General features: G+C 43.2%; 1 protein-coding gene across 7 annotated transcripts in view; it reads left to right on the forward strand.

Annotated features, from left to right (window-relative positions):
• The window catches only part of LOC121288002 (ADP-ribosylation factor-binding protein GGA1-like), a 33,909-nt gene that overhangs the window by 19,678 nt on the left and 454 nt on the right, over window positions 1-13,777 (forward strand). For 2 of the 7 annotated variants that reach the window (XM_041206206.1, XM_041206210.1), the window contains 7 exons: window positions 2,779-2,901; window positions 3,556-3,617; window positions 3,907-4,034; window positions 4,383-4,693; window positions 5,477-5,646; window positions 5,865-5,975; window positions 10,553-13,176. In XM_041206206.1, the coding sequence (XP_041062140.1) occupies window positions 2,779-2,901; window positions 3,556-3,617; window positions 3,907-4,034; window positions 4,383-4,693; window positions 5,477-5,646; window positions 5,865-5,975; window positions 10,553-10,663 (1,016 nt within the window). In that variant the 3' untranslated portion in view covers window positions 10,664-13,176. Of the gene's footprint in view, window positions 1-2,778; window positions 2,902-3,555; window positions 3,618-3,906; window positions 4,035-4,382; window positions 4,694-5,476; window positions 5,647-5,864; window positions 5,976-10,552; window positions 13,177-13,777 lie in introns of those variants that run through there. The other 5 variants (XR_005945290.1, XM_041206207.1, XR_005945291.1 and 2 more) reach the window with 5 other exon arrangements.

Below are 13,777 nucleotides of genomic sequence, written 5' to 3' on the forward strand. Positions count from 1 at the left end.
TCTTGGAGCAATATGTTGTGGAACCAACCAGGGAGCAGGCTATTCTGGATTTGATTTTGTGTAATGAGATGGGATTAATTAATGATCTCATAGTAAAGGATTCTCTAGGGAAGAGTAATCATGGCATGCTAGAATTTCAAGTTCAGTTTGAGAGCGAGAAACTTGAGTCCCACACTAATGTTCTGGAGTTAAGCAAAGGTAACTGCATAGGCATGAGGGCAGATTTGGCCCCAGTGGACTGGGCAGGAAGACTACAAGGTAGAATAGTTGATAAACAGTGGCAGATATTTAAGGAGATATTCAATTCCTCCCAAGTAAAATATATTCCAAAGAGGAAGAAAGATGGTAAGAGGGGGAAAAAGCACCCATGGCTAAGCAAGGAAGTTAAAAATAACATATAGGCAAAAACTAAGGCATACCAAATTGCAAAGGTCAGTGGCAGGCTGGGAGATTGGGAAACTTTTAAAGATCAACCAATGGTTACTAAAAAAATAATAAAAAGAGCAAAGGTAAATTATGAAAGAAAACTAGTGCAAAATGTAAAAACTGATAGCAAAAGCTGCTACAAGTATATAAAAGGAAAGAGAGTAGCTAAAGTGAATGTTGGTCCCTTGGAGGATGAGACTAGGGAGTTAATAGTGGGGATCGCAGAAATGGCAGAGACTCTTAATCAATATTTTGCCTCCATTTTAACGGTGGAGGGCCCTAGTACCACCCCAATAGTCGCTGATAGAGCAGAGGGTAAAGAGAAGGAGGAACTTAAAAAAATCACCACCATGAGAGAAAAAGTACTGAGCAAACTATTGGGATTAAAGGGTGACAAGTTCCCAGGATCTGATGGCCTACATCCCAGGGTCTTAAAGGAAGTGGCAGCGAAGATAGTGGATGCATTGGCTATAATATTCCAAAATTCCCTGGATTCTGGAAAGGTTCCAGTGGATTGGAAAAATGCTAATATAATGCCCTTATTCAAAAAGGTGGGGAGGCAGAAAGGAGGAAACTATAGACCAGTTAGTTTAACATCTGTCATTGGGAAATTGTTGGAATCCATTATTAAGGAATTGGTAATGGGCCATTTGGAAAGTCAAAATGCAATCCGTCAGAGTCAGTATGGTTTTATGAAGAATAAATTGTGTTTGACTAATTTGCTAGAGTTCTTTGAAGATGTGACAAGCAAAGTGGATAATGAGGATCCTGTAGATGTAGTATATCTGGACTTCCAGAAGGCCTTTGATAAGGTGCCGCACATAAGATTAATACACAAGATAAGATCATACGGAGTTAGGGGTAATATATTAGCTTGGATAGAGGATTGGCTAACCAACAGAAACAGAGTGTCAGGATAAATGGGTCTTTTTCTGGATGGCAAGCTGTAACCAGTGGGGTGCCACAGGGTTAAGTCCTTGGGCCCCAACTATTTACAATCTATATTAATGACTTGGATTCAGGGATAGAAGGTACTATAGCTAAATTTGCAGATGACACCAAAATAGGTGGGAAAGTAAGTTGTAATGAAGAAATAAGAAATTTACAAATGGATATGGACTGGTGAGGTGAATGGGTCAAAATTTGGCAGATGGAGTTTAACGTGGATAAGTGTGAGGTTATCCATTTTGGTCGGAAGAATAAAAAGGCGACATTATTTAAATGGAGAGAAACTTCAGTGCAGAGGGATCTGGGTGCCCTCCTGCATGAATTGCTGAAAGCTAGCATGCAGGTCCAGCAGGTAATAAGGAAGGCAAATGGAATTTTGGCATTTATTGCTAAAGGAATAGATTATGAAAATAGGGAAGTGTTGTTGCAACTGAACAAGGCATTGGTGAGACCGCACCTGGAGTACTGTGCACAGTTTTGGTTCCCTTGAGGAAGGATGTAGTTGCATTGGAGGTGGTTCACTGGATTGATTCCAGAGAAGTGGGGCTGGTTTTATGAGGAGAGATTGAGCAGTTTAGGCCTATACTCACTAGAGTTTAGAATGATGAGAGGAGATCTAATTGAGGTATATAAGACGCTATAGAGGATAGATAAAGTAGACATGGAGCGGATGTTTCCCCTTGTGGGGCATTCTAGAACGAGAGGCCATAGTTTTAGGCTAAGGGGTAGTAGATTTAAATCAGAGATGAGGAGAAATTACTTTTCTCAAAGGGTTGTGAATCTGTGGATTTCACTACCTCAGAGTGCAATGGATGCCGGAACGCTGAATAAGTTTATGGAGGAGATAGACAGATTTTTAATTAGTAATGGGTTGAACGGTTATTGGGAGAGGGCAGGAAATTGGAGTTGAGGCCGAAATGAGATCAGCCATGATCATATTGAATGGCGGGGCAGGCTCAAGGGACTGAATTGCCTACTCCTGCTCCTAGTTCTTATGTTCTTATTCTTGTATGACAATATTATTTGTGCTAGGGCTCCAAGGAGAGTAGTGGTTAAGATCTAAAGTTGTTGAACTCGATGTTGAAAAGGTGTGAAGTGTCCAGGTCAAAGTATAAGTATGAAGTGCGGTGTCAAGTCAGAGTGCGAGTGTAGAGGTCAGAGTGCAAGTGTAGGAGATCAGAGTCAGAGGGGTCAAGATGTGAGTGTATGGGACCAGAGTCAGAGGTCAGAGTGTGGGAGAGGCGCTGAGGACAGAGTGCAAGTGTTTTGGCTGGGTGGGAGGACAGAGAATTCAGACTGCGAGTGTGGGAGGCCGAGTATAGAGAAGTGAGAGTGCAGGTGGTCCTGAATTAAATCTTGATTTTTGGAATCAGGAATTGAAACTCAGTCGTTTAATTTTTGAAGCTGATCCCGTGCTGGCAGATTTAACTGATCTGGAGTTGGACTTTAGAAATCCTGGGACCGTCTCGAATCTGGACCCCGGGAAGCAGCTGCCAACCTGGCTAGATGAAGAGCTGATGTCATTGGGTGAGTAACATTCTGCTCTTTAACTAAATAAAATAGCACTGAGTCACACAACTGTTTCAGTCTGCAGCATGCTGCTGCTGGCAATATGCAAGGTCTCTTACCTTGGCCACGTCCACTCTCTCTTAATTGGTCAAACATGCTTGACTGAGTTGTATCTTACTTGCATTTGAGTCAGAAGATCCTGCGTTCAGTCCCACTCCAGATATTTGCACACATAAAATCCAAGATGACACTCCCAGGGCACTGAGAGAGTGCTGAAGTGTTGGAGGTGTCATCTTTCAGATGAGTCATTGAACTGAGGGCCCGTCTGCCATCTTAAGTGAATTTGTGATGTAAGTGGGAAGAGAGAGAGAGTTGGTGTTCAGGGGATGGGATCAACTAGGCCGACTGGCCTTTGTCACCCAAGCTTTAGAATGATTGACTGCTTTCCCTCTTTTTTTCCCCCTTTTGACTATTCAGAGAAACTTCCTCTGATTGATCTAAAATGTGGATTGAAATTGGTTGATGTTGCCTCCACTGATCACCCTTTCCAAGGAATCCTGGATCAAATAATGAATTGGTGCCCAGAGAGATCACCCTTAGTGAGGGACAAAGTGTTTTTTAAGGGTGTGGCTAGCTACTGTATAGTAACTCAATGGCATATTGCTTTTCCAGACCTGAATGACCCCCCACTGATCCAGCAGGCACAGGGATCTGCAAATTGGAACACATTTGAGGTAAGTAACATAAGGAACTGGGTAACTTCCCTCTTCCTCTGCTGCATGATCTACCCTTTGTTAGACTGAATGTGTGTTGGGTATATTGAGTGAGTTAACGTGTTTGCTTGACTTGTTGAGTGAATGGATGTATGTGTCACACTGCACAAGGTTTAGGGAGCCCCTCCCTAATGTTCCCACAACCTATTTCTTGCTACAGAGAGAACTTATATAAAAGTTTGGCCCTCTTAGAGTCCATGTATTACTCTCCTTTAATTCTCGGTGTGCTGCTGTGTCTCTAATGTTGCAGGGAGCAACTCCGACTGTAACCGTACCAAGCTCCACGACCAATGGGAGTAGAGGTCTGGCCGGCCTGGACTTGCTGGGGAGGACACTGATGGAACAATCTCTTGGACCTCGAGCTCAGCCATTCCGATGGTGAGAACCACCATCTATTCCTCTCCCTCTGTCCCTTTTGTTTATTTGTTTCTCTTTCTTACTCGTTCTCTCTCATTCTCTTTGTCTCTTTCTTTGCCGTACTCCCCCTGTGCCGACCCCTGACTGTCCGCACTCCTTCAATACTGCCCCCTGACAGTGCGGCGTTCCCTCAGTACTGTCCCTCGACAGTGCGGCAGTCCCTCAATACTCTATCAATTTGTGAAGTGGGTCTCCGAGCTCCTAGCAAAATCGAAGATAGTTTCAAGGAGGAAGGCACCAAAAACAATTAAAGGATCTAAATCTCTCCTTCCTTTCAAAATAACAATATTCTATTCGGTATCTGAGCAGGGACCAGCCACAAGTGAAACCCACGCTGAACGAGCTTCAGAACCAGGCTCTGACCCACCAGCTGGCTACAGCCATGGATCCCAGTGCTCCCGCAGTGTCAGCTCAGCTCACAGCACCAGCTCTCCTCCCTCAATGGACAGTGCCATCTTCTGAAGCACCAGGGCTCTGCCGGGACTCCCCATCCCAGTTGTTCTACACCATGCCTGTCTCAGCTGCTCCACAGAGTCCCTCACCTGCCAGTCCCCAGCAAGCTGACACCAACGACCTCTCCTTGAAGAATGTCTTTGTGCCTTTGGAGAGCATCAAAGCAAGTAGGTGCAACAAGAGCAATGAGAAGGACAAGGGATGACTATTTGTGTTCATCGATAGAGAGGGATTTACAACCCTCATGAGTTTATTTACAACCTTCATGAGTTTTGACAGGTGGGGTTGGGATCTAATGGTGTTTGAAATGATTAATGGTGGCGATGCAGTTTTCTTAGTGAGCTTTAGGGCTATTGTCAGCAATCAGTCTTTGACATACACAGAGATCAGTACCTGGAAAGGGCTGAGGAAAGGAAGTGGGAGTCGGACAGTCCTACTGAGCACCCGTGAATCAGTCACATGGTCAAGTGGCCTTTCTTATATGTGCTTTACAGCCATCTTCAGTAACTGGTACAACCACAACCAGCATTTATATAGCACCTTCAATGCTGTAAATTGTCCCAAGGTTCTTCATGGGAGTGTAATCAGAAAAAATGTAATACTTGGGAACATTTGAACCAAAGCTTGGTCAAAGGGGCAAGTTTTTAAAGATCATCTTAAAGGAAGAGAGAGAGGTATAGAGGTGGAGGATTTTAGGAACAGAACTCCTGAGCTAGGCCTCAGAAGCTGAAGGCATGGCTGCCAATGGTGGGGCTCTGGATACCAATAGGAGATGTTAGGCCTGGATGAGAGATGTTCTACCCTTCCTTTCCAGGGTTTAGGGTGTATAGGCCGTTTTAGTCCCCATACTGCAGTCCTGGTAAGATTAGCCAAAATAGCAGGACAGGATCCTATTTGTCTATCTCTGTAGCACAGCCGGCATAACTTTTTTCCCCCCATTAAACCTGCAGGTAGCGTTCCGCCCGTCACAGCCTTCGACAGAGATGGTTTCAGAGTCCTGTTCCACTTCGCTAAAGCCCCTCCTCCCGGGAGACCTGATCTTTTGGTCGTTGTCATCACACTGCTGAGCTCAGCGCCAACACCCATAAAGAGTATCACATTCCAAGCTGCAGTTCCAAAGGTAAGGCTGCAGGCTGCCCATTGCAGATGCATATGTTTGTGTGACTTCCCTCATATAAATCACATCCAAGTTGAACCGGATATGAGTGTTACTTATGTGTGCTTTGTCTGTGCCTTGTGTCTGAGGGAAGTCTGCTCCATTTATATGCTGCAGTGTGACCTTGTGTTGGAGGAGTCATGGCTGTCAACTCATTGCTCTGGCTATTTGTTTGTTTCCAGGCGATGAAGGTGAAACTGCAGCCTGCCTCTGGCACAGAGCTTCCCGCATTCAATCCTGTACTCCCGCCTTCCGTCATCTCACAAGTTATGCTTCTTGCCAATCCCCAGAAGGTAAGGGATTTGATGGACATTCTTGCTTTCAGTAAACCAACTCTGGATATATTCTGGAAAGTTTCATCACATCATCTCCTTCCATTTGATTGCCCATATTCTTGACCTTGCCAAGTACTGTGTGCCTAGCTATTGGTCACCCATATGCTTGACTTCATCTCACACTGCATTGAATCATAGTATGGTTACAGCACCGAAGGAGGCCTTTTGGCCCGTTGTGTATCTGCTGGCTCTCTGCAAGAGCAACTCAGCTAGTCCCACTCCCCTACCCTTTCCCTGTAGCCCTGCAATTCTTTTTCTCTTCTAATAATTTATCTACTTCCCTTTTTAAATTTGCCTCCACCACATTCCCAGGCAGTACTTTCCAGATCTTAACCACCCACTGCACACCCTGCCATTGGAAAACGAATGGACTTTTCTTTACCCGAATAGATGATTAGTCTTTTTTTTTTTCCCTCCATCTCCAGTATTTGTCTTTTTTTGCAATAGCGGTTTTTCTGCCACAACAGTGTCCATGAGATTAATCCTCAATTCATGGAGACTCTGAGGCAACACTGACCTCCTCCCAATCCAGAACCTCAATGTGAAATAGGATCCGCTTCTGCTTCTCTGAAGAAATAGTTTAACAATTGCTCTCTTTTTCTTTTGTCACATTTTCTCCTGTCCAAAATTGGCAGGCTGTAACTAGTGAAGTGCCACAAGGATCAGTGCTGCAGCCTCAAGTTATTTACAATCTATATTAATGACTTAGATAAAGAGATAGGCAGTAATGTACCTAATGATGATGATGCTAAGGTAGATGAGAAGGTGAGCTGTCCTAGGCCCAACCATCTTCAGCTGCTTCTTCAATTACCTTCCTTCCATCATAAGGTCAGAAGTGAGGGATATTCGCTGATGATCACACAATGTTCAGCACCATTCATGGCTTATACGAAATAGCAGCGGAAATAGGCCATTCGAGCCTGCTCCGTCATTCAGTAAGATCATGGCTGATCTGTTGTTATTACTAATTCCACGTTCCCATCTACCCCTGATAACCTTAGGCAAGGGAATCAATCTACCTCCATCTTAAAGATATTCAATGACCCTGCCTCCACCACCTTCTGAGGCAGAGAGTTGCAAAGTCGCACAATCCTCTGAGAGAAAAAAATTCTCCTCATCTCTGTCCTAAAGGGCGCCCCCTAATTTTAAAACAGTGCCCCCTAATTCTGAACTCACCCACAAGAGGAAACATCATTTCCCCATCCAACTTATCAAGACTGTTCAGAATTTTATATACTTCAATCAAGTCACCCCTCACCCTTCTAAACTCCAGTAGAAACAGGCACAGTCTGTCCTAACTATCCTCATAAAACAACCCACTTATTCCAGGTATCAATCTAACAAACATTCTCTGAACTGCCTATAATGCATTAACATCCTTCGTGAAATAAGGAGACCAAAACTGCACACAGTATTCGGGATGTCGTCTCACCAATGCCCTATATAACTGAAACATAACATCCTTACTTTTATGTTCAATTCCTCTCGTAATGAAGGATAGCATTCCATTAAGCTTCTTAATCACTTGTTCCTGCATACTAACTTTTTGTGACTCATACATCAGAACACCTAGACCCCTTTGCACCTCAGAATTCTGCAGTCATTCTCCATTTAAGCAATACTCTGCTTTTTTATTCTTCCTGCCAAAGTGAACAACTTCACATTTTCTCTCATTATACATCTGCCAGATTTTTGCCCACTCACTCTGTCATATCTGTCTGCAATCTTCTTATGTCCTCTTCACAACATACTTTTCTAGCTATCTTTGTATCATTTGCAAATTTAGCTACCATGCCTTCACTACCTTCATCTGAGTCATTGATATAGATGGTAAAAAATTGAGGCCCCAGCAAAGTCCCATGTGGGACTCCGCTCATTACATCCTGCCAATCAGAAAAAGACCCATTTGTGCATACTCTGTTTTCTGCCAGCCAGCCAATCTTCTATCCATGCTAATATGTTACCCCCGACACCATGAGCTTTTATTTTCCACAATAACCTTTGATGTGGCACCTTATGCCTTCTGGAAATCCAAGTACAGTACATCTACAGGCTTTCCTTTATCCACAATGCAAGTTACTCCTTCAAAGAACTCCAATAAATTGGTTAAACATGATATCCCTTTTACAAAACCCTGCTGACTCTTCCTGATTACCTTGAGTTTTTCTAAATGCCCAGCTATAACCTCCTTAATGATTGATTCTAGTACTTTCCCCACGACAGATGTCAGGCTAACTGGCCTATAGTTTCCTGCCTGCCTCCCTTTTTGAATAGATGGGTTATATTTGCTACTTTGCAGTCTGACAGAATGTTTCCAGAACCTAGTAAATTTTGGAAAATTAACACCAATGCATCTGCGACCTCATTAGCCATCTCTTTTAAGACCCTAGGATGAAGTCCATCTGAACCAGAAGGCTTGTCAGCCTGCTGTTCCAACATTTCACTCAGTAAGCTTCCCTAGTGATAGTAATTTCACCAAGTTCCCCTCTCCCTTCCGCATCTTGATTTACAGGTATTACTGGAATGTTTTTTATATCTTCTGTCGTGAAGATAAAAGCAAAATATGCGTTCATTTCATGCGCCATTTCCTTATTATCTACTGTTAACTCCCCATTCTCATTCTGTAGAGAACCAACACTCTCATTTTTCCTTTTTAAATACCTGAAGAAGCTCTTGCTATCCGTTTTTACATTTCTAGCTAGCTTCCCCTCATACTCTTTCTCTTGATTAACCTTTTGGTCATTCTCTGCCTTTCTGTATATTCTGACCAATCATCTGACCTGCCACTCTTCTTTGCACAGTCATATGCTTTTTCTTTAAGTTTGATGCTTTCCTTAACTACTTTAGTTAACCAAGGATGGTGGATCCTCCCCTTAGGATATTTCTTTATATACTTATTCTGAATATTCTGAAATATCCCCTTAACTGTATCCCATTGCTCCTCTATTGGTCTACCCTCTAGCCTAGTGTCCCCGTTCATGTCAGCTAGCTCAGCTCTCATGCCCATATAGTTGCCCTTATTTAAGTTTAAAATACTAGTCTTAGGCCCACTCCTTTTCTCCTTCAAACTGGATGTAAAATTTAGTCAGATACTGAAGCAGTCCATGTCCAAATGCAGCAAGACTTGCTCCTCGGCTTGGGCTGACAAGTGACGAGTAACATTCGTGCCTCACAAGCCAGGCAATGACTATCTCCAACAAGAGAGGATCTAACCATCGCCCCTTGACATTCAATGGCATTACCATTGCTGAATCCCCCACTATCAACATCCTGGGAGTTACCATTGACCAGAAACTGAACTGGACTAGCCATATAAATACTGTGGCTACAAGAGTAGGTCAGAGGCTAGGAATCCTGCAATGGGTAACTCATCTCCTCACTCCCCAAAACCTGTCCACCATCTACAAGGCACATGGTCAGGAGCCTGGATGAGTGCAGCTTGAACACTTGAGAAGCTTGACAGCATCCAGGCCAAAGCCCACTTGATTGGCACCCCATCCACAAACATTCAGTCCCTGCACCACTGATGCATGGTGACAGCAGTGTGTACCGTCTACATGATGCAATGCAGGAACTCACCAAGGCTCCTTAGACAGTACCTTCCAAACCCATGACTGCTACCATCTAGAAGGATAAAAGCAATAGACATATGGGAACACCACCACCTGGAAGTTCCCCTCCAAACCACTCATAATCATGACTTGGAAATATATTGCTGTTCCTTCAATGTCGCTGCATCAAAATCCTGTAACTCCCTCCCTAACAACACTGTGGCTGTACCTATACCACATGGACTGCAGCGGTTCAAGAAGGCAGCTCACCACCACCTTCTCGAGGGCAGTGAGGGATGGGCAATAAATGCTAGCCTAGCCAGCAGTGCCCAAATCCGACGAATGAATAAGAAAAGATAGAAGATCAACTATGATCGCATTGAATGGCAGAGCAGGCTCAAGGGCCTGTATGGTCTACCCCAGCTTCTATTTCTTATGTGCTTCATTGAGTTGAAGATTGTTTTGGTGAAAGACTTGGTTCCATTACAAGCACTTTGTAATCTGATGGCTGAGGTCAGTGTAAAGGTGAGGGGTCAACTTGCTGTCATGGTTTCTATCTCTGGGAGATTGTATTGCTGGAACGTATTTGTCAAGTGACTTCCAACTGATCACACACTCCCAACATAGGCTACCGAACAGGCTAATCCTCATGATGATGCATGACCTCCCCACTCCCATTGGTCCATCCTCACAAGGCCCTCCCTTCCCAAGCCAGTTGGACATCAAACAAACTCACCATCAATTGATTGGATGATTCTTGACCATCAGTCACAGCTTTTTCCCCATCTTCAATATTTTTATAACTAATAAATAAAAGCACTCAAAGATAACTTTAATGCCCTATGATCATTTTCCCCCCGCTCGCAGCTGTGTCCTTAAGATAAATTTCATTCTTGGAGACCCCAGGACAAACCTGGAGCGTTGCCAACCCCAGTGTGTGGATTGTGATTATTTATTTATTTGTTTGTTTGTGCCTGTTTTTAGGAAAAGGTACGTTTGCGTTTTAAGCTACTCTACAATTTGGCAGAACAGCCCTTCACAGAGGTTGGGGAGGTCACTGAGTTCCCAGCCACAGAGACCTGGGGCAGTCTGTGAGGAGTGAAGAATGACCATAGAAGGACACAAGTCTGGGGGACACCAACCCTAAACATGAAGGATCATCATGGTTTTTCTTAACAAAAGTGCCACAGAATTCCCTCAAACTATATTCGATTCCACTCTGAGAGTGACTGATGATTGTTGGGATAGTTTTATTTTTGCAAGGAAATGTTACAACTTTAGGTAGCTTTGGACACAATTTTGCCATGTTGCTTCTTGTTTACTCTCCTTTCTATAGAATTGGTGCTCAAGCAGACGATGACTTGTGGTCACTAATGCTCATTATGCTGCACAGGTAGAGGTGCAATCCCTGCTCACCCAGCATCAACAACCTGGATTGCTCTCCCCATCCATAGAGACCCCACACATCCAGTGTCAACATGCACTCTCGTCCCTCACAATTATGCTACGCATTGCAGTCCCACCCATAAGTGACGTTTTCCCTCTGCACAGATAGACTGTATACCCAGCATCAACAATTGGGAATGTACCCTCACTTCATGCCCTGCCCACCATGCCTCCACTCTGCCTCCCCACCACTGCCAACCTCAGTTATATCTTTTGATCTTGTGGTTCATTGCCACACTGTGATGTGCCATTTACCCACTAAGTATTGGAGGAGACCCAGATCTTAACCCTTGGCTCAAGTGTACATAATGTCTGCTGAATGCACCGGACCTGATGCAACGAACGTGTTTGCCTGCTTACACTAGAAATACTCACGTTTCCTGACCCTTACTTACCTCTGGAGATTTGCTACAGTTCACATACTCCCAGCGATTTGGTGTTCTGTTTGATTAGATGCTGAACTATCTAACAGCCACTGCATAGAAGCTGGAAGCAATGTAAATTTGCACAGATGTTTGTTATTTGGGGTGTTGGAGCATTTGTGTTTTACAAGCAGATGTCACTTGTTTACAAGGCACGTTGTATACTTTTTCGAAACTAATGAGAAATAAACTAAAGAATAAACAAATGATCAACCCCATTGAAAGGGGTACTTCAACATTATTACAACTAAAACAAAACAAAGAAAACATATTAAATTAAATTTCACTTTGCTGGGTGTTGATGCACTCTAGCCCCACCAGTGGACATCACATGCTCCCTCTCCAGGGATGCGAAGGTAAACTTGGAAAAGGAGGCAGGCAGTCAGGATGAATGACCCCCTCAACTGCCTGCTGCCTGGACTTGTTAATGACCAACTTGGACTGGCCCAGAAGTAGACCAATGAGGAGGAAAGCACAGTGTATATATCCTCGCTGCGATCACTTATATCCTATGGATCCAGAATTGAACTCCCAGCACAAACACAACCACTGGAAGGGAGATGGAGAGGATATAGTCCCTTTTAATTTTCAGTTCCAAGGTCCCCAACTCTTTGCACCTTGGATCCTTGGCAATAATTGCAACCAGAAGTTTGGCTGCTCTGACATGTTGCTCTACTATACATCAATAACTGCGGTAATGAGACAGGAGAAGCTAATATTGGGAGAACGGGGAGTACATAGGAACAGAAATGGGCCATCCAGCCCCTAGAATCGTTGCATGTCCTTGAGTAATTTGTCCTTTTGCCCCAACAGTGAATTATCCATGTGATGTAGTGATCAGATTCTGCAGCACTCAGTGTGAATAGCATAGGTCAATATATGATGGTGACACCTTGACACTCAGCAGCAATTGTGAGTCTGTTTTTTCATAAATGCAGTGATCCAGTTTGGACACTTGTAGCTTTAACTTTCTCTGTGCTTGCATTACTCAATGTATGGAAGAAAGTAACTCGCTTCCGAGTGTCTAATTGAAATAGCGACCTATTCTCGGGTGGCAGTTGCTTTACTGTCTTTACAGAAGAAATTAATTTGTGGTCAGAAAGTAAAGTTTAGGAGACCTCACGCCATTGAAAATGCCATCTGGAAATTCTGCACAGCCACATCTAAGCTAAGAGACAATTTACAAAAAGCAAAAGCAAGTTCTTGGACACAGTCAAAGAAATAAATGTTTGGAGAAAATGTAATCAAAGTATGTGTGTGTGTGTATATGTATATATATATATATATATATATATATATATTTTTGTAATTTTAGAACATGCAATAATGTAACTGCCAGGCTTTATACCTCTGTAGATCTGTTGGACATTTAAGCGATGTTACAATCCAGATTATGTAAAATCATGTTAATGTATAAAGGTGCACTCCAGCTGATACTTAGAAGTTTGGAGCCTGGAAATTACTCAGTCCTTGAACCTGTCATCTGGGCTGATACTCAGAGCAGTACTGACAGGATGCTGCAATGTCAGAAATGCATCTTTCAGATGAGATGTTTGACCTTGTCTATCTGTCCTGGTGGATGTAAAAGACCCTGTGGCACTATTTGAAGGGAGAGCAAGGATTTCTCCCTCAATTAACAGGGAGTGTGGGATTTTGCTGTGTATGATGTCTGCTGTTTCTCCCTAACAATAATGTCTGCACTTTAAAGTAGATTAATAGCATCTGAAGCACTTTGGGACATACCTGAAGTTTGTGGGTGCTATGTAATAAATTTCTTTTTCCATGTAGCAGATGGATTTATTGATTTTGTGTGATATTTTAAGACTGCAAAAGACTGCAATTTGTGCACTGGATTGGATGCTAATTCAGTGAGGTGGGTGGGGGAAGGGACAGGCTTGAAATCTGTAGGAACTGAGTTCCATGCTGCTTCCTGAGTCCTGCACTTCAATAGAATGGGGGAATGGGGGAGGGGGGTGGAAGGGGCCGGCGGGGTGGGGGGGAGGAAATCACCATGAATCTGTTATGATTATAGATTATTATAATTCTCATTGTTAAATTTAGCAGTACTCCTGCTAAACAGTTGCACATAAGTTCAATTTTCAAATTTGTTTTATATTAAAAATCCTCTAAATAAAATTCGACTTTTTCCATTGTATAGTGCAGTTGGTTCATTATCCTTCTCTGAGGGTGGAGTGCAGTGTTTTAACTGAGAACCTTACACTGAGGAAATTGTGTACCAGAAAGAATGTTATAATTGAGATAAAAACAGAAAATGCTGGAAAAACTCAGCAGGTCTGACAGCATCTGTGGAGAGAGAGTACTTTGGTCTTATCTTAGTGTT

This window comes from Carcharodon carcharias, chromosome 15 (genome assembly GCF_017639515.1).
Source record: "Carcharodon carcharias isolate sCarCar2 chromosome 15, sCarCar2.pri, whole genome shotgun sequence".
Taxonomy (NCBI): Eukaryota; Metazoa; Chordata; class Chondrichthyes; order Lamniformes; family Lamnidae; genus Carcharodon; species Carcharodon carcharias.